Source organism: Abramis brama (genome assembly GCF_963993115.1).
Source record: "Abramis brama genome assembly, chromosome: 7".
NCBI lineage: Eukaryota > Metazoa > Chordata > Actinopteri > Cypriniformes > Leuciscidae > Abramis > Abramis brama.
In genome coordinates, this window is record NC_139969.1 from 41,793,457 (window position 1) to 41,813,839 (window position 20,383).

General features: G+C 39.8%; 1 protein-coding gene across 1 annotated transcript in view; it reads left to right on the plus strand.

The window, feature by feature from the left end:
• The window catches only part of LOC311087553 (NACHT, LRR and PYD domains-containing protein 3-like), a gene marked incomplete at both ends in the record, with an annotated part of 56,104 nt that overhangs the window by 7,160 nt on the left and 28,561 nt on the right, over positions 1–20,383 (plus strand). The window contains 3 exons of the mRNA XM_084120878.1: positions 14,467–14,637; positions 15,771–15,944; positions 19,300–19,470. Coding sequence (XP_083977004.1) covers positions 14,467–14,637; positions 15,771–15,944; positions 19,300–19,470 — 516 coding nt within the window. The remainder of the gene's footprint in view (positions 1–14,466; positions 14,638–15,770; positions 15,945–19,299; positions 19,471–20,383) is intronic.

Genomic DNA, 20,383 nt, shown 5'->3' on the forward strand with positions numbered 1-20,383 from the left:
AAAAAACAAGCAAAGATGACACACGAGCATATTCAAGCAAAAGCTAGCATATATTAGTTCTGTGAACTTCTGTGCGAGTCAGATCGGGACGCGGTCTGTGCATCGTCACCTGTGTGGTGCACCTCTGACCGGATCTTCCCCACCCGGCCCGCTTCCCATCGTGCGCCCCGTCAGCGTGCCCTGTGCCCGGTTACCTGTCGGACGGATCATGCCATCCAGCCTGCCCCAGGACAGCCCTTGTCACGCACGCGCTCTACCAGGATTGCACTTATCAACGCGCACTCCATTGCGAACAAGGCTTTTACTCTGAATGACCATTTCACTAAGGAGAACTTGGATTTTATGTTTATTACGGAGACTTGGCAGCGGGAGAACGAACACTTTCATCTTAAAGAACTATGCTCCCCGGACTGCTCCGTGTTTGGGACTCCTCGGCTCGCGCGACGTGGAGGCGGTCTTGCGCTGGTCTTTCGTGACTCTTTCTGCTGCAGTTTGACGGACACAGCTTCGTTCGACTCCTTTGAGATGCAGATGTGCAAGGTTGGGAAAACACACCCCTATTACTGTGTTTTAGTTTACCGACCTCCTGGTCCTGCACGCACATTTCTTGATGATTTATCTGAGTTTTTAACGTCTATCATAAAACAAGATCGCGTTTTAGTCCTTGGGGACTTTAATCTGCATATTGATGATCCCACTTGTTTGATTGCAGCTGAATTGTTGACTACCATGGACTCGTTTAATTTTGTACAGCACGTTTCTGGCCCCACGCATAAAAAAGGTCACACGTTAGATTTGGTCTTCTCTTGTGGCCTAACCATTGATAAACTGAGTGTGGAGGAATTTCAAATTAGTGACCATTTTTGTATATCTTTTAATCTGTCACTTATGATGCCTACTGTCTGCAATGTTGTAACACAAAAACGCATCATTAGTGAGACAACACTTGTCTTTCTCTAGTGATTTCTCTGCCTCCTTTGACTCTCGCTCCTTTGTTGATTGTGAGGATGTTGATTCATTTGTGCAAAGTTTCAACAACCACTGTCTGTCGATTTTAGATATGGTAGCGCCTGTTAAAAACATTTCAGGGTCACATAAAAAAGCCCTCCCATGGATGAATGATAACATTTGTAGTTTTAGGAGAAAATGTCGTAAGACTGAGCGTCTGTGGAAAACAACTAAATTAGAGGTACACAGACTCCATTTAAAAGATATGATACTGGATCTGAATGAATTGATAAAGCAGGCTCGCTCGGCTTATTTTTCCAATCTTATGTCAGGTAATAAGAAAAATCCTAAGGTCTTGTTTGACACCATCGAAAATCTAACTGCACCTTCAGCTCCTCTTGTGCCTGTGTACACACATGAGGACTGTAACAACTTCTTGTCGTTTTTTGTGAACAAAGTACAAGACATTAGGGCCAGTGTTAAAGTTCCTCTAATCACTGTGTGTTCTACTGAATTCCCAATGGTGTTGTCTTGGTCGTCCTTCACTCCTGTCAGCCTACAGGATGTGAAGACCTTAATAGGAAATATGAACCCGTCTTCAAGCCCCGCTGACATTGTCCCAACACCCCTGTTGTTAAAAATGTTCGATATTGTTGGCCCCTGTGTGGTAAAAATAATTAACCTGTCACTTGCATCTGGCTCAGTCCCCAGCTACTTCAAACACGCTGTGGTAAACCCGATCCTTAAAAAGCCCAATCTTGACCCTTCAGAACCTAATAACTATAGGCCCATATCAAAACTTCCATTTATTTCAAAAATTTTGGAAAAAGTAGTGGCATGCCAGCTGACCTCCTTTATGGAGCAGCACAACTTGTTTGATATTTTTCAGTCTGGTTTTCGAAAATTGCACTCCACTGAAACAGCTCTTATCAAAGTCTCTAGTGATGTGATGATGGCAGTGGACACTGGCCGCTACACTGTACTTGTACTTCTCGATTTGACTTCTGCTTTTGACACGGTAGATCACAGTATACTGATCAACTGGCTTCATAATGAGATGGGACTATCTGGATCTGTCCTCCACTGGTTCTCTTCCTATATTCATGACAGAACCTTTAATGTTGCTATAAACAATGTACAGTCAGATGTGACCAATTTGTCCTGCGGAGTGGCACAAGGGTCAGTTTTGGGCCCTATTTTGTTTTTACTGTACATTTTGCCACTTGGTCATATTATGGGTTGTTTTAAGGATGTATCGTATCATCTCTATGCCGACGATGTCCAGTTGTACTGTTCTTTCAATGATGCTGAGTTCCATCGTTTGTCACTGTTCTTAGAGTGTGTGTCCTCCATCAAAGACTGGCTGGCCACTAACTTTTTGCAGATAAATGCAAGTAAGACTGAAACACTGATCTTTGCTCCAGACCACAAGATCCCGCTGATCAAACAGCACATTGGCTATCTTGGCTCCTCTGTCAAATCCAGCCTCAGAAACCTGGGGGTTGTGTTTGACCAGGCCATGTCTTTGGAGATACACTCAAAACAGCTTGTCCGAAACTGCTTTTATCACCTTAGGAATATCTCTAAAATACGCAAAATGTTGTCAAAGAAGGATCTGGAAATTATTATTCATGCTTTCATATCAACTAGACTTGATTATTGCAACTCTGTCTTTACCTTCTTGAATAAGTCAGCTCTGAACAAATTGCAAATGGTTCAAAATTCTGCTGCTAGACTTTTAACTGGTGCCCCCAGAAGGTCTCATATCACTCCCGTTTTGTTGGCTCTCCATTGGCTCCCTGTAAAATTCAGGATTGATTTTAAGATTTTAGTGCTGACTTTCAGGGCCTTAAACAGTCAGGTCCCACAGTACATCAAGGACCTTTTGAACCCGTACTCCTCTAGCCGCACTCTTCAGTCCTCTGGCCAGAACCTGCTTGTAGTCCCTAAGACTCGTTATAAGACCCGAGGGGACCTGTCTTTTCAGTCTGTTGCCCCCAGACTGTGGAACGCCCTGCCCCTGTCTCTGCGTCTGGCAGACTCTGTTGACTCTTTTAAAAAAGATCTGAAGACTCATTTATTTAACCCCCTGAGGTCGACGGTATCGCCGGCGATACCAGCTCGCTTTTTTTTTATCAGTGTAAAAGAAACTCATAAATACTCTGTTGACTTTGATTTTCCATAGGAGTTTCATACATCAATCGATTCTGTTAAATGTGTATTATTTTTGTGTATACTCACAATAAAAACAAAGTGTTGTGCTTTTTGCCAAATAAAGAAAAATAAACACGAAGCGAGTTCTGCCTTCTCTCTGTCCGTGTAGTCCATTCTGAAACGCGTCCGAAAATGAACTGTAACTCAGCGAATACTCAGTCAAACAGACATACAGACACACAGGCATGAAGCTTGAATTCTCTTCTTTTAAATGAAGTAATTTATATAAAAAACAAATATTCTCAGTTCATGTAATCTGTAAGAAAAGAGCGAGATGTCAGTCGTTCTCATCTCATCTAATTACTTGTAATGTGACTCCGCCCTCGGAGAGCGCGCGCTATTCAAACGCAAAATGACTGAGGCAATCCGTGCAAACTGTGAACGCCCCCATATCAGCTCGAGAAAACAAGTTGAATCAGATCATTGTAGCCTACTTGTTTACACCGTCTCACAGCGCTGTGAGGAATAATAATAATGGAAAATGTCCCTCAGAAGTGCGGGTATATCGAGGAGCGAGCTGAGGAATGGTGTAGTAAGTTTTTTTTCCTTCTCACGTGAATCGGGTTTCTGTTTATGAATGAATGAACGGCAGAGATGCGCGCTGTTTACCACAGCTCACAAAAAGACAGTTTAAATTTAAATCGCGTGTGTGAATGAATGATGATGTTTTAGCAAACTGTATTGCTATACTGACATGAGTAAAATCGACTGAAATATGTTGAAATAAAGTGTCTACGTTTTGACATAAATGCAAATATAAATGTAATTTTACAAAATATTATCGATTTTCAAATACTGCTGTATTGAATGAACAGCTTTTAGCAAACTCTTGCTATACTGAGATGAGGAAAAATATCAAAAATTATCAAAAATAAAGTCATCAAATAATACGTTTTGTATACTTTAGTTTTTAAAAAGAAAGATTACACTTGAATTGTTGTAATTGTAACCTTTTTAATAAAAAATATATATATATATATTTATAAAAAAATGCGATGCCTCCAACTGTGAACCAATTTGGTAGTGTATATATATATATATATATATATATGTGTGTATATATATGAAGAGTTCAGATGCAAAAGCCTCTAAATGCCATCTGAAATTTTCTTCTAGAATGATCATTTTTATGAAGCTTGTATATTTAAGTTAGCTATAGGTGACACACCTGAATGAATGGCTCATTAAGTATGCAGGGGCATTGTCTAATCAGGTGTGAACTACTAAATATGCATGATCGTTTACGCCCCATCCGCATATTGGCTTTCCAAACTAAAAGTGTTTTGCAAAACTTAAATCAATGTATTATGTTATGTGAATGATTAGGCAGGATGATTTTCACATCATTTTGAAGAAAAAACTGGACATCCATTAGTCAAAAGTCTTATTGACACATATTTAGTATGTGTTTTGTGGCCTTATTTCAGAAACTTTCATTTTTAGTTTTTTCAATAACCATGCATAAACATTATTCTCTCAAAAATGAAAACATGTACATACATGTGGCTCACATATTATGGTAGTCCTGTTTGTGCTAAATAGAGTGTAATTTTTTTTTGCCATTGATATGTTTATAAGCAACTGAAAAAAGCACAAATGTCAGGGCATGTCAGAACATCTCAAGGACCCCAAAAACACCCCAGACTCCAGATGGGTTTTCACTAGTGTCACTTTAATTTTACATATGTATATACATTTTTTATATTGTTTGTTTTACCTTTCTCGTGTACAGCACTTTGTGATTTTATCTGTGAAAAGCGCTTTAGAAATAAACTTTACTTACTTACTTACTTACATTTTCCTCTTTCGTTTTCTATCAGATTTGCACAAAACTTTTGCGATATTTTCTAAATGTCGATAAAAAAAATTTGCGAAATGACGCTGTTTTATAACGTCATTTTTTCCTCTCGCTATAAGTCATTCCAAAAATCAAGGCAAAGGATGTTAGTAGGTTTACGTATATCCCAGTAACTAGCCATTATGTTTAATAGAAGGAGTCGTAGGCATGTTATCCACGCATTAATGTCAAGGAAAGCCCCTTATACTGGGAGCGGCACATATGAGGTCTTTCTGGGTGTTTCTCCCTCATTTCTGCTTCAAGGTCTTGATAAATTGTGGCATTTCTTTGTTGTTTAGAATCCAGTATTCCCGTAATACTTTTGTCTTTTATGAGTTTGATGAAAAACTCTGCCTCGTCTTCTGTCCAAAAATACAGCGCCATCTACATCAGGTGACCTGTAAATGCGCAAAAACTTGTTTCCATTGCAGTTTTGTGAAATATTATCCTTTTCTGAATTGCCTGAAAAACCACCTCATGCGAGCATAAAAACTTTTTTGCGATATATGGGAGTTTTTGCAAAAATGACGTGTTTACATGTTTTTCTCAGAAAGCAAGTGCAGTGAGTTTGCTTCCTTCTTCTCTGAGAAAATCAATAATATCAGAAAGGTGATCAGCACATCCTTGAGTTGCGTTGGGGTCAGACAGATCAGACCACAACCTGAGAAAGTAGTTACTATGTCTGATTTCAAAGAAATTGATGGCAACATTTTGGAAGAAACCATACAGCACCTTAAAACATCAACCTGCGCTCTTGACACACTTCCCTTATCTTTTTTTTAAAAGTGTGTTAAACAGTTCAGAAGCAGATCTTCTAGAAGTGGTAAATGCCTCACTTTTCTCTGGGAGTTTTCCAAACTCCCTTAAAACTACTCGGTTACTATCGTAACCTCGGTTTCCTGAGAGTAGGGAACGAGTATTGTGTAGCTATACGCAGTGGGGAAACTCCTTTTCCTCGATTTACTGAAGCCTAAAATGTAAAACGCATTTGCAGCTACACAGTTAGCACAGTGAGTGTCTGGCTCACTCATTGGCTGTGCTGCAGCAACTGCACGTCAGAGCCTATATTAGTCCCCGAAAACGCCATTTTAGCAGGTTTAAACGACTGAAGCGACAACTTGCCAGGTTACCATAGTGCGGCCGGCTATGCAATACTCGTTCCCTACTCTCAGGGAACCGAGGTTACGATAGTAACCGAGTAGTTCCCTTTCGAGAATGGTCACTTTGTATTGCGTAGCTATACGCATTGGGGACGCCATGTAAAACACCACACTATAAGTAACTGGTTGTCTACTGCAGCTCAGGACCCCTGAGCTCACAGAAACAAGCCAGAACCCAAGTATATATACTGAACAGACTGGACACCGTCGGGTCTAGTAATATATATATATTATATATATATATAGTGATGTGATTCAAGATCCAAGATGGCGCTGAGTATAGCAGCCACAGTGTTAGGTGTGCTTTGTTTTGTTTTGTTTTTATGTATTGATTCAGTTTTTGGCTGTGATTATCGGCGCTCTTTTACTAGAGAAGAGCTCATGAACATCAGGGGAACAACTCCAGCGGACTTAGTTCCCACTTTCCTTGCGTCATCAATGGAATTATTGGACTTTTTGGTGAAGGGCTCTCTTGCTGTTGTTCGCGCTGTGAAGTGCCGCAGGAGAGGAAAAAGAGCCGGGTCGCTTGTGCGTCTTCGCCGGCGGGGATTCCGCACACCGCTACCGGCAATATTTCTCTCCAATGTGCGCTCACTAAATGGTAAATGGACTGCATTTATATAGCGCTTTCACAGACCTATGGCCACCAAAGCGCTTTACATTGCCTCACATTCACCCATTCACTCACTCATTCATACACCGACGGCGGTGTCAGCCATGCAAGGCGCCATCCAGCTCGTCGGGAGCAGCTGGGGTTAGGTGTCTTGCTCATGGACACCTCGACACTTGGTCAAGTGGAACCGGGGATTGAACCACCAACCTTTCGGTTTGTAGACAACCTACATGAACCACTGCCGCCCCACTGCCGCCCCACTGCCGCCCCACTGCCGCCCCACTGCCGCCCCACTGCCGCCCCACTGCCGCCCCACTGCCGCCCCACTGCCGCCCCACTGCCGCCCCACTGCCGCCCCACTGCCGCCCCCAACAGGTCTGTAGACGATGTAGTAAACATGGCCCTTCACTACATCCTCCAGCATTTGGTCTCCCCTGGAACCTACGTCAGGATCCTGTTTGTGGATTTCAGCAGTGCTTTTAATACCATCATTCCAGCCCTGCTGCAGGACAAGCTCTCTCAGCTGAACGTGCCTGACTCCACCTGCAGGTGGATCACTGACTTCCTGACGGACAGGAAGCAGCATGTGAAGTTGGGAAAATATATCTCTGATTCCAGGACCATCAGTACCGGATCCCCTCAAGGCTGCATTCTTTCTCCCCTCCTTTTCTCACTGTATACCAACAGCTGCACCTCCAGTCACCAGACCGTCAAGCTCCTGAAGTTTGCGGACGACACCACCCTCATTGGGCTCATCTCTGGTGGTGATGAGTCTGCCTACAGGTGTGAGATTGACCATCTGGTGACCTGGTGCAGCCAAAACAGTTTGGAGCTCAATGCTCTGAAGACAGTGGGTCTGGTGGGAAGGTCGTGGATTTTAGAAGGAACACAGCCCCACCCTCCCCCATCACTCTGTGTGACTCTCAAGTCATCGTGGTGGATTCCTTCCGTTTCCTGGGTACAATCATCTCCCAGGACCTTAAGTGGGAGCTGAACATCACCTCCATCATCAAAAAGGCTCAGCAGAGGATGTACTTCTTGCGGCAGCTGAAGAAATTCAGCTTACCTAAGAAAATAATGGTGCACTTTTACATCGCCATTGTTGAGTCCATCATCACCGCCTCCATTACCATCTGGTACAATGCTGCTACCGTCAGGAACAAGGGCAGGCTGCAGCGTATCATTCGCTTGGGGTGATTGGCTGCAATCTTCCATCACTTCAGGACCTATACGCCTCTAGGACTCTGAGGCGAGGAGGTAATATTGCAGCTGACTCCTCCCACCCCGGACATAAACTGTTTCAGACTCTCCCCTCTGGCAGGAGGCTGCGGTCCATCAGGACCAAAACCTCTCGCCACAAAAACAGTTTTTTCCCATCTGCAGTTAGCCTCATTAATAAACCCCGGGTCCCTCATTGACACGTCCCCCCTTGCAAATTATACAAATGTTTTTTGCACATGAATTTTTAAGGATGTTGAATATTTTTTATATTTTGTCCATTTTATATTGTATTTGTATTGTCCATTCCATATTTGTATATTTTTATATTTTATTTATGTCAACTGTATTTTTGTCTACATGCAGCACCTTTTTAACCAAAGCAAATTCCTTGTATGTGTAAAACACTACTTGGCAATAAAGTTACTTCTGACTTCTGACTTCTATATATATATATATATATATATATATATATATATATATATATATATATATAATCAGTATCTCAACCAACAAGTACCGGATAAGACCGGACACCGTAGGGTCTATTGGTATGGGGAAATAGAACCGGCCAAAGGCGGGTTTTATAATAAAATGGATATGTGTTCGTGCACAGTGACATAACTCGTAGACAAGACCAAACACCATCGGGCCTTAATTATACCGAAAGTACCTTCGCCTGTAGGGAAGGTACCTCCATGTTATAGAACTTCATAAATGTGGAAGGCGAGGACCAGCCGGCCGCCGCACAAATATCCTGAATAGGAAACCTAAAGGACCAAGCCCAAGACGAAGCCATGCCTCTCGTCGAATGAGCCCAATGAGGTATAAGCCATAGATATGGCATCCACTATCCATCTAGACAGTCTTTGCTTCATGACTGGATATCCCTTAGATCGGCCACCAAAGCAGACAAAGAGCTGTTCTGATTGTCTAAAAGACGCAGAATGCTCCAGATAGATTCTCAGTGCTCTGACAGGGCAGAGTATATTAGCCATGTCTGGGTTTGAGGATGACCCTGGAGTCATCCAATCCTAACTCCAAACAGGAAGGGCTCACAGAGGGGGCCTGCAGATCCCCCACTCGCTTGATAGATGCCAATGCCAGCAGGAGAGCAGTCTTTAGCGAGAGGTTTAAGATCAACCGACTGGAGCGGTTCAAAAGGTGGTCTCTTCAGGGCCCATCATTAGTAGACACACCCCTAACTGCTGATTGGTTACAGGTGTATTTTGGTACTCGCTCTGACACAATTTTCTAAAGTGTTTTTCAAAAACTGCTGATCCCACCTTTAAATAAAGTACATATATATTACCACATCATATATTAGTTGTCCCTCTGTATCTCCCACTAATTGTAGTTTTAAAATGATCAAATATCCCAGCAAACATACAATAACAAATATCCCAGTAAAGATATTTTAAATGCTTATTTTTATGAATAGTTCTGTAGTTTAATGTAATAATAATGTAATGCAATACATAGATCATTGAGATTAACAAATAAACATTAATTAAAAACCTGTTGTATCATATTTAATGTACACATTTTAAGATGTTTTTTCTAAAAAATATATTTATCAAGTTCAAAATATTTTTTTCATATAATCTTTTTAATTATTTTTTTTCTAATTTAGTAAATATTTAGTAAAATAACTATACATTTAATTTCAGCAGTTGTCATGGATGCTTCTTTACTATCTTTAAATGAATGATACAGTGGAGAAAATAATGAATTGATCCCCTGCTGATTTTGTAAATTTGCCCACTTAGAAAGAAATTAAGTGTCTATAATTTGGGTCTAATATTCTGTCTCTATCCATTAAAATAAATGGTTTATTTAAACGGATAGAGACCGAATATCAACCAAAAAAATCCAGAAAAAAACACATTATATAAAGGTTATAAATTGATTAGCAATTGATTGAGTGAAATAAGTATTTGATTCCCTACCAACCAGCAAGAATTCTACCTCCCACAGATTGGTTATATGCCCATGTGAAACACAGATTAGTTCTGTCACTTTAAGAAAGTACTTCTAATGTCAGCTCATGTGAATAAAAGACATCTGTCAACACAATTTTGCATCTTCCATTTCAACTTCTCCACCACAATGGGTAAGACCGAAGAGCTGTCGAAGGACATCAGGGACAAGATTGTAGACCTGCACAAGGCTAGACCTGGGACCTTGTAGACCTGGGCTCAATCACCCTCGTTCTGGAGCTCCATGCAAGATCTTGCCTCATGGGGTACGGATGATCATGAGAAAGGTGAGGGATCAGCCCAGAACTACACGGGAGGAGCTTGTTATAGGGACACTTCACCCATTTGCATTAAGCGTTGTGTCATTAGAAACCCAGTCATATTTTTGAATGGTCGTGCATTATTCCCTCATTTTCTCCTGAGATGGAAGAAATACAGATTTCAGTGTTGCAGTTCCTCCTTAAAATTATGTAAAAATCGTCATTTTGCGTCATTCTAAGCAGGAAGTCCCATATCTGAGTAGAGGGGTTGAGACTACAAACACTCTTTCCTCATTTTTCCAGGGGCTGGGACCCACTCACGCTACAGACCTATTACAGATCAGTGGGTGGGACTTCACTTGCAGAAACTAAAAGCAATATCCGCCATCTTGTTTGGAAGCCAAGCTAACAGGCACTGTGGAGCCAGATGTGAAGTTACAACAATGGTGGGAGGTACTCAATATGATATGGAAGAAGAGGATTTCAAAGGTTTGATGCTCGAATCAGATGTTCACGGCTACTTTTACGAGCCGCAATATAGCGAAGAGCAGCTGAGGCTGATGGAGGAACAGGAGGCGGCTACTGCGGCTACTGCGGCTTCTGCAGCCGAGGCAGAAGACCTGCCTGTCGCAGACGAGGAACCTGGACTGGCTCGAGCTGGGGCGAACTGGTGGTACCTATGCTCTCACTGTGTGCCTAAGGACACAGAGATAGAGTCCGTCTGCTGCAAAGAATTTCAATGATGCCAATTTCTCCTGGACAAAATCTCTGAATCAGACAAGGACACAGACGTCTGTGTTGTGAACTGGATTAGTGGGAGTGGCTTGCGGAGCTGTGCAATGTGGTGCATTGTGGGAGTTGTTGTCTTCCATACAAATGCGCCCTAAAGTTACTTTCTGTCTTTCCTCAGTCAAGAAAGCACCAAATTCGACATTTATGTTACATTTCGACTACATATATGACCCACTTTCAATAAAGATTAATGTTCCCATGGGTGAAATGCTCCTTTAATGATCTCAAGGCAGTTGGTACCACAGTCACCAAGCAAACCATTGGTAACCCACTACGTTGCAATGGATTGAAAACCTGCAGCGCCCGCAAGGTCCCCCTGCTCAAGAAGGCCCATCTGAAGTTTGCCATTAAACATCTAATGATTTAGAGAAGGCTTGGGAGAACATGCTGTGGTGAGATGATTCCAAAATTGAGCTCTTTGGCATCAACTCAACTCGTCATGTTTGGAGGAAGAGAAATGCTGACTATGACCCCAAGAACGCCATCCCTACAGTCAAGCACGGAGGTGAAAACTAGAACTTAGATTCTCTGCCCGAGCCCGAGCCCGAACTTGACCCGGGCCGATATTTCCCGCCACTATCCTCGGGCCGGGCCGGGCCGGGCCCTTGATCAAGCATTTGTGTTACAAAATGCAACACGTCACATGTCATGCACAGCGTCTCCTCCACTCGCACGCATCACACCGGGGCCCGGGATAATAGGCTTTAAAAATATTTATTTTGTTCAAAAAATATTCTATATTCTAAAACCTTGTTGAATTATATTAGAGTAGTAGCCTAGGCCTACTTCTCCTTGGCCATTTAAAGTTCATTCTTCTTCATTTTCTGTGTTCATCATTGTTTACTTTTTTTTTTACGTTTCTTCATTCAGATCCATTTACGATCCATTCCATTCTGAATAACAAACAACGCAGTTTACATGCTTCGTCCTTGTTGCATTATTCATTAAGATAATAATTAATAAATGCACGCACAATTATCCGTGAATTTGATAAATGTTGCAGATGTTTTACTATGCACAAACAAATGCGTTTCAACTTATGTGCAAAATTCAGAAGTAAATGAATGTGCAGCAATTTGTACAAATAGAGAGTCTGTAGGCCTACTATACGTGCAGCCATTAAATAAGTGCATTTAAATTTCATATTTGTTAAAATATTATAATGTTATTTTTTTCCATCTATGTTGATTACGAAAAGTGAACAGCACGAGTAAGATAGGATGCGCAATATATCGAGAGACATGGAGACATGATTTTGAACACTTCATTAAGTTTTGTTTTGTAGAAAACCTTTCTTTAAAGTGAATTTCGTTTTGTATAAATTGTATCTTAATTTTAATAAATTTGTCATCAACCAATTGCCTGTATTTAATAATAAGAAGCAAATATAGCAGACAATATAATCATGACATGGAGGTGCCAGCGCCGCGGTCACTTGCATTGCACGTGAACTGGAGCGCATCTCATCATAAATTATCCGAAACTCAGTGTATGCCTCACAGACATGAGAAATATATAAAAAAAAAAGTTTTAAATGTCTTTAAACGAAACAATTCAAAACAAAAAGAAATAGGCTACTCTCTGATTATGTAATCCATGATGTGCATTTCTCTCTATAGGCGCGTTCACTACAGAGATGGCGATCGTCAACTTCATCTTTGCAGCCGACACTGTTTATTAATAAAAATCAATGTATGTGTGTCACCGGATTTACAAATGCACATCTTGCTTGTTGCAAGCACACATATTATGTAGAAATAACGAGATATTATGTTGAAATAACATTATAAATAATAATGAATCTTTAAGAATATTTGATTGAATGCTGAATGTTGTGCTTGTTCAACTTAATAAGATTAATACTTTAATTGTGATAATTAAAATAATTGAATATTAAATATTAAGTGGCCTGTGTTTGCTCATTTATTAATAGTATTTATATATAATATATCTAGCACCCCCTCAGCACCTGTGTTAAAAACTTCTCTGGCGCCGCCACTGGTTATAACGGCCCACGTATTAAAAAATGGTCGGGTTTAAATCGGGCTCGGGCTCATAATTACAGTTAATGTGTCGGGCCGGGCCCGGCTCGGACACAATGTGCACGGGCTCGGGTAGGGTCGGGCTTGATTTTTTGGGCTCGATCTAAGCTCTTGTGGAAACATTATGCTCTGGGGCTGTTTCTCTGCTGAGGGTACAGGATGACTTCACCGTATTGAGGGGCTGATGGACGGGGCCATGTACCGTAAAATCTTGGACGAGAACCTCCTTCCCTCAGCCAGAACATTGAAGATGGGTCGTGGATGGGTCTTCCAGCATAACAATGACCCAAAACATACCGCCAAGGCAACAAAGGAGTGGCTCAAGAAGAAGCACATTAAGGTCTTAGAGTGGCCTAGCCAGTCTCCAGACCTTAATCCTATAGAGAATCTGCTGAAATTTCGAGTTGCAAAGCAACAGCCAAAAAACCTTGAGGATTTAGAAAAGATCTGTAAAGAGGAATGGACCAAAATCCCTCCTGAGATGTGTGCAAACCTGGTGACCAACTTCAAGAAAATTCTTACCTCTTTGCTTGCCAACACGGGTTTCTCCACCAAGTACTAAATGATGTTTTGCTTGGGCATCAAATACTTATTGCACTCACTGAAATGCAAATCATTTTATAACCTATATATAATGTGTGTTTTTTTTCTGGATTTTTTGGTTGATAGTCTGTCTCTATCCGGTAAAATAAACCTACCCTAAAAATTATAGACCCTTAATTTCTTTGTAAGTGGACAAACTTAAAAAATCAGCAGGGGATCAACTAATTATTTTCTCCACTGTATATCACCTATTGGTCACCATGCTCTCTAAGATATCGGCATCAGCCATCGGTTGACCTTAATCTTGAAATATTAAAAACAAATATAGGTTCTTAGGTTTAAGTAATCTTAGCTTTACTTAAATCATTAAAGATTTCATATCCAAAAGACATTTATATGTGAATGGAGACATTTTTAGAATTATAGTGAAAGGCCTTTAACTTGCAATAAAAGTGTAAACTGTCTCATATAATGGTATCAGTGCAGTCAGGTCAATAATATTGTTAAATTGTTGTCCCCAACTAAGCAAGTCAGAGGCAACAGTGGCAAAAACCCAAACTCCATCAGGTGACAGAAATAGAGAAAACAATCCTATAGCTATAAAAGCTATAAATCTTAACACAAATAATTTTTCAAACATGCTTCATTTCATCTAGGAAATTTGTCACTGAGTAAAAAATACTAATGTACAGGAAACAGATGTGTAATGTTAGTTTAACTCAGCCTCTTTACTATGCTGTTTATGTAAAAAAAAAAAAAAAAAAAAATATATATATATATATATATATATATATATATATATATTTGTATATAGACAAATGTATGTGTCCCATCTAATTCTGTGTTGTGATTTATTGTAGGTTAAATGATTGTAACTTAACAGACAAAAGCTGTTCAGCTCTAGCTGCAGTTCTTGGATCAGATACCAATCTGAAAGAGCTGAACATGAACAATAATAATCTGCAGGATTCAGGAGTGATGATTCTCTGCACTGGACTGAAGAATATAAAGTGTAAATTGGAGATACTGAGGTAAGTTGAGCTACAGGAGTCACGTGACTCGAGTGAGGAGCGATGACTGACAGGTCTATGCCGGAGGCAAAAGTGCAAGAGAACTTTTGTGAATAAAAGTTGCATTTATTTGTTTAAAATAAGTGAGTTTGTCTTTGTTCTATTGTTGTTGTGTTTTTCATTCAAAATAATAATGAACCACAAACTAAGCATTTGTTTTAAAATTCAATGATCTTTCATTTATTAGTGTTACAACAGGGCTATACCATGTCATTAGTCCTATTTGTTTTGTTGATAAAAATTTGATGTTTAATATAAGCGAGTTTGTCATTGTGCTATTTTATTGTTGTGTTTTTTCAATGGGTAATATTGAAGTGACATTAAGCATTAATTTTGTTCCAAGAAAAGGAAAGCTCTAACGTTAATTATCAGAATAAGAGCGTCATTGACAAATATCTTTTCTTGTAAAATATGTGGTGTAATTGGTAACACCTGCACTGGTACTTAAAGGGATAGTTCACCCAAAAATGAAAATTAGCCCATGATTTACTCACCCTCAAGTCATCCTAGGTGTATATGAGATTCGTCTTTCAGACAAATACAATCAGAGTTATATTAAAAAATGCTTTATAATGGCAGTGATAGGCTGTATATTTTTTTGATATCCATCAAAATGCATCCATCCATGATAAAAGTGCTCCACATGACTCTGGGGGGTTAATAAAGGCTTCTGAAGTGAAGTGAATGCGTTTGTGTAAGAAAAATATCCATATTTAAAACTTTATTGACTAAAATAACTAGCTTCCAGCAGACGTAATTTAATTAGGCCATTAAAGCTAGGACTTTAATTAGCCATTCCCAAACTTTAATTTTCTCATTTTCCCACCATTTCAGGTTACTTGTTGTGGATCATTCAGATCAAAGACTTTCAGACCTGTACAGTTTTAGATAATTGCAATCTCGAAAGGTTGAATGTTGATTTCTAGCATATTAAAGCTCTCTGTGACTTTTGTTTGCCTCCATATTCAGTTGTCAGTTTTTGCAACTAACGTTCAATGCATTTGTACAAAGAACAAAATGAGATTCAAGTTTAAGGATTTATATTGTTCAGGTTTAACTGATTAATCAGCTGAATGTTTTCCTCTCTGTTCTAGACTCTCTAATTGCAGTGTGACAGAAGAAGGTTATAAAGCTCTGGCTTCAGCTCTGAGATCAAACCCTTCACACCTGATAGAGCTGGATCTCACAGGAAATGATCCTGGACAATCAGGAGTGAAGGAGCTCAATGATTTACTGCAGGATTCAGACTGTCAACTGAAGACACTGAGGTGAGATGGGATGAAATAATACAAAATTAGCTATATACAGGCTAAATATTCATAACAAATACATTATTTTAGTTTTACAATAAGCTGGACAATTTGTTGCATCAAAATGATCAAGATCAATTCATGATGATGATAACCATCAACACAGTTAAGTTGTGATATGAGCTACATATCAAATAGACATCATGGGGCAATATTGAGCAGCAACCTCCCTGTTTCTCTCTTGAAACCAACACGGAAGTTACTTAAACTGCAATTCATTGACTGGCCGCTGGAGGCTGGATGCAAAAGGGAGTCAAATCTGTGTCTCCCCCATGTTAAAATGTGCAAATTTACAGCAGAAAAAAATGTTTACAGCCTGGTGCAAAAAGTGGTTTTGGTCTATATAGGTAATTTTGCCCTTCATGACGACTGTGAGGGGGGTGCATTTTTTTATAACTAATCCATTAAAATTATATTAAGCCTTAAAATTCTGCATAATTAAGGGTGTTGCCACTTAACAGGTGGATTGCCGCTGCGGTCACTACTAGCCATTTGTCTGCTGTCTGTGTCTGTTAGCTGTCACATCACCTCAGCTATATCCAGCTGCTGAACTTGGCGTCTCTGCCGTCAAGTCAAGTCACCTTCATTTATATAGCGCTTTTAACAATATGGACTGTTTCAATAGACAGTTATAATAGGAAATTAAACGGTATATTAAATATTAAATTAAAGTAACAGAGTTTTGGCTTTACAGCAGCTCTAGAATAAAGTTATTGTCTAGCTAAAGTTAGTTTGATTGATTCACTTCCGTTGCAAAGATCATTAGTTATTAACTTAGGGGCTGCTTACACGACACCGTTCTAATAGAAAACTCTTAACACGCTCCGGCCGCTCATCCACACAACAACAGTGCCTTGTGCTTGAGAACGCAAACCTTGAAATAGGTTCCAAGGTGAACCTGTGAAAACGCTGCATTATGCGTATTATGTGTTTAGTCTATAGGTATGCACGTCCGAATATACATGTGCACAGGCGCTGTGTTTGTGCTTTTTTTGGGATTATTTCATACAGTTTAATACACGCATCGGCATTATACCTTCGCCCACGCCGTTGGATTCCGTCATTATCGAGTATCGAGAGAACAACCAGCGCTATTTTTCAGTAGTTTTCCTCTGTGAACATGCACTAATGTATGATTATAATTGATGGAGCTTTTGTCATGGTATACGGTATTATCACGATATTTGAATTGCTCAAGAGAAACGGATGGATTGGGGGGATGTAGAAAAAAAAAAAACTTGCATCACAATAGGTGTAATTGTGATTGTCAAAACATTTGGTAACTAAACAGAATTGTACACAATTTTCACGATTTCAATTCAATTCTTGGGATTTGATTTCAATCTTGATTCAATATTGACTCTTTGGATAAATATTAGGGAGGCTACAGTAGATACATTTTTCTGAAGAAAAAATATATCTCGCATAATGCTGTAAACATACAGAGAGCCCTGTCAGCTGGTATTATTTAAGGTAAAAATTAACAAATTAAATTAATTATAATTTGGTTTTCATTATAATAACAATTATGACACATATAGTGCACATATTTAGCAATATACTACTCTCTATAGTTATTTTTTCTAGTCAACTAACGTGTTGGTCATTAAATGGCTTTCCTGAGGTAAATGTAACGTTCTGTGACATAATTGTTCACCTGTAGTTTTATTGACCTCTTTCCGTGGTTGAAAAACACTGATTGATCGATATTATGTATGAGGCATAAATACCTTTCGGTAAGTTATCTTTAAATAAAAAGTAACAGATGATCGGTTTACTTGAACTGAGGTGCAACAGCGATCGGTCACATCACATTTACAAGCACCAAAACGGTATTTATTGTCTGAATTTCGTAAATAAAATGGACAGAACCTGAGAGCTGAGAATTTTTTTCATATCAAAAGTAACCTGCTCTGTCTAGTCTGACGGTGTCAGTGTCCTCTTTGCTCCGTGATTTTTCTCCGCATGAGAAAATGGATGTGTGGCGCGAGAGCGTGTGAAAAGTGTAAATTGCGTGAGTCTCACGCTGAATGCGTAGAATTGGCTGCCCTGCTTTTAGAAGGGGGATAAATCGTCTGCAGTGTTCCTCCTTCCGCCATGCTTCTTCTCCATGTGAGGATTCATTACATTAGACTAGAGTGCGCACTGGGGATTGTTTACATCAGAGTGCGCACGTGTTTCGCGCAGCATATACGCAGTGTTTGTTTAAGCGGTTGATGGAAAATAAGCTAATGCGCGTTCTATAAATATAAATTCTGATCTATTATTTTTCACGGTATTTTGAAGTGCCCGCGATAACAATATTGTGCATATTCATTACCGCGATTTATCGCATTACCGAATACTGGCACATGTCTAGATGCCGCGCTGACTGACATGTATGCGCAGGAATCACTGTCACACACACACACACACACACACACACACACACTCAGAGCAATATTACTGAATAATAAATTTTTAACTAGCAGAATAATAGAGCTTCACAATACACATCATCAAGTCAGCTGTCACTTTAGCTCAAGGCCATGTGCGGTCGCACACTTGGCACAGCACTTGCAACGGTACTACCAGTAGCATTAGCTCCTTAGCCTGAGCAAACTCGATCACGTCGAGATAGGCAGACGTTGTGTTGTGCAGTGACACGTGGTGACGCACTGCCAAGATGGTGACGGCCGACTCCGCCCACTTTTAGCTTCAAAAATGCTCTTCAGAAACCTATGGTGATGTCACAGACATTACGTCCATATATTTTTTTACACTCTATGGTCAATATATGTGCTTCTATTCTGGAGTATACCTTGATAATTAACAATTTGTGTGCACAATTTTGTTTTTGTGCACACGTCCCATAAAAAAAATTCTAGATAACCTTTTAGTGAAATAGTTTTCTGAACACAATAGTTTTCCATCAAGCACAGATTCACTGCATCTCTCTTCAGCAGGACTATGAGTCTCCAGATGTTCACAAACATGCAGTTTCAAAAGTCAGTTTTCTCTGTGCTGACGTTTCTCACTCCTCCTGCTTTAAAGCCAGAAAGATCTTAATTTCACACTCTGTATTTATACTGAAAACCATGATCTAGTGAGCTTTTGTCCTTCTGTTCTGTGAGACGTTTCTGTTCTTATGAGTTTGCTTTACGACTGAGTGTCGTTCTAGTTTCTTTTAAATTTATATTTATTTGTTTATCTAAATAATCTAAATAATTAACTAGAGCTTGTCTTTAGAACAATAATTACGTTTTTTTATCGTATCAATCATTTTTGTAATGCAACAGACATTTAGCTGAGAACTGAATTGCCTCTTCTGCAGGTTTTTGCGTCCTGCTGCAGATGAAGCCTGTCAGTATGTGAATAGAATTGTGGGTAAAAACCTGTTACTCCAGAGAGAGCTGAATCTGAGTGGACATGAACTAGGAGACACACGAGTGAATCAGATCGCTGCTGTACTGCAGGATAAACACTGTCAACTCAACACACTGACGTGAGTATTGCTCATTTATTTATAATATTACTTTACTTTTAGTTGTTATGTTAGCTGATGATAATATTTCCTCTCTTGTTGAGTCAGAGCAGTTTTTTCCTCAGCATCATTAAACATATGTATGTTGTTTCGAACGCTTCAAAACAGTGAATCATTTTGCAAAGAGTCTCATTCAGTGCATTCCTTCTGTGTCCAGATGCACATGAGCAAAATGTATGAGCATCAAAGATCAGTTTGAGCAACTTGTTTCTTTCCTGAATTAATCAATGTTTTTGGACTAATCAATCAATTAATGGTTAAATTGCTCACTCATAAAGACAGTCATGTGTCACCCCCTACTGGCTTAATGATGGAAGTTGCGCAAACACAGACAAGTGGAGTTATACAGTGAAAAGTCCCAGTGCTGATACTGGCGAAATATTCGATCACATTGAGGTATACAAAATATATTTATACAAATATAGCTGCAAGCAGCAATACAGGGGCCAAGCCCTTAAACGCACCGCAAGCAGAACAAGTATGGCGCACAGCAAGCACAGCCAGCACATCATGTACAGCACAGCAAGTACTGTAAGCACTGCAGCGCAGCAAGCATTTAAGCACCAACAGCAGTGCGGAGCCGGAAGAACAAAACATCAGAAATTAAATGTACATGTAAATGTACATCAAGCACAGCAAGTACTGTAAGCTCAGCAACGCAGCAAGCATTTAAGCAACAACAGCAGTGTGGAGCCAGAAGAACAAAAAGAGCAGAAATTGAATATACATGTAAATGTACATCAAGCACAGCAGCGCAGCAAGCATTTAAGCACCAACAGCAGTGCAGAGCGGGAAGGAATTGAAATGACAACTTTATACAAAATTTTAAAGTTGTCCCACACAGGACTCGAACCCACGACCAGAATGGTTAGGG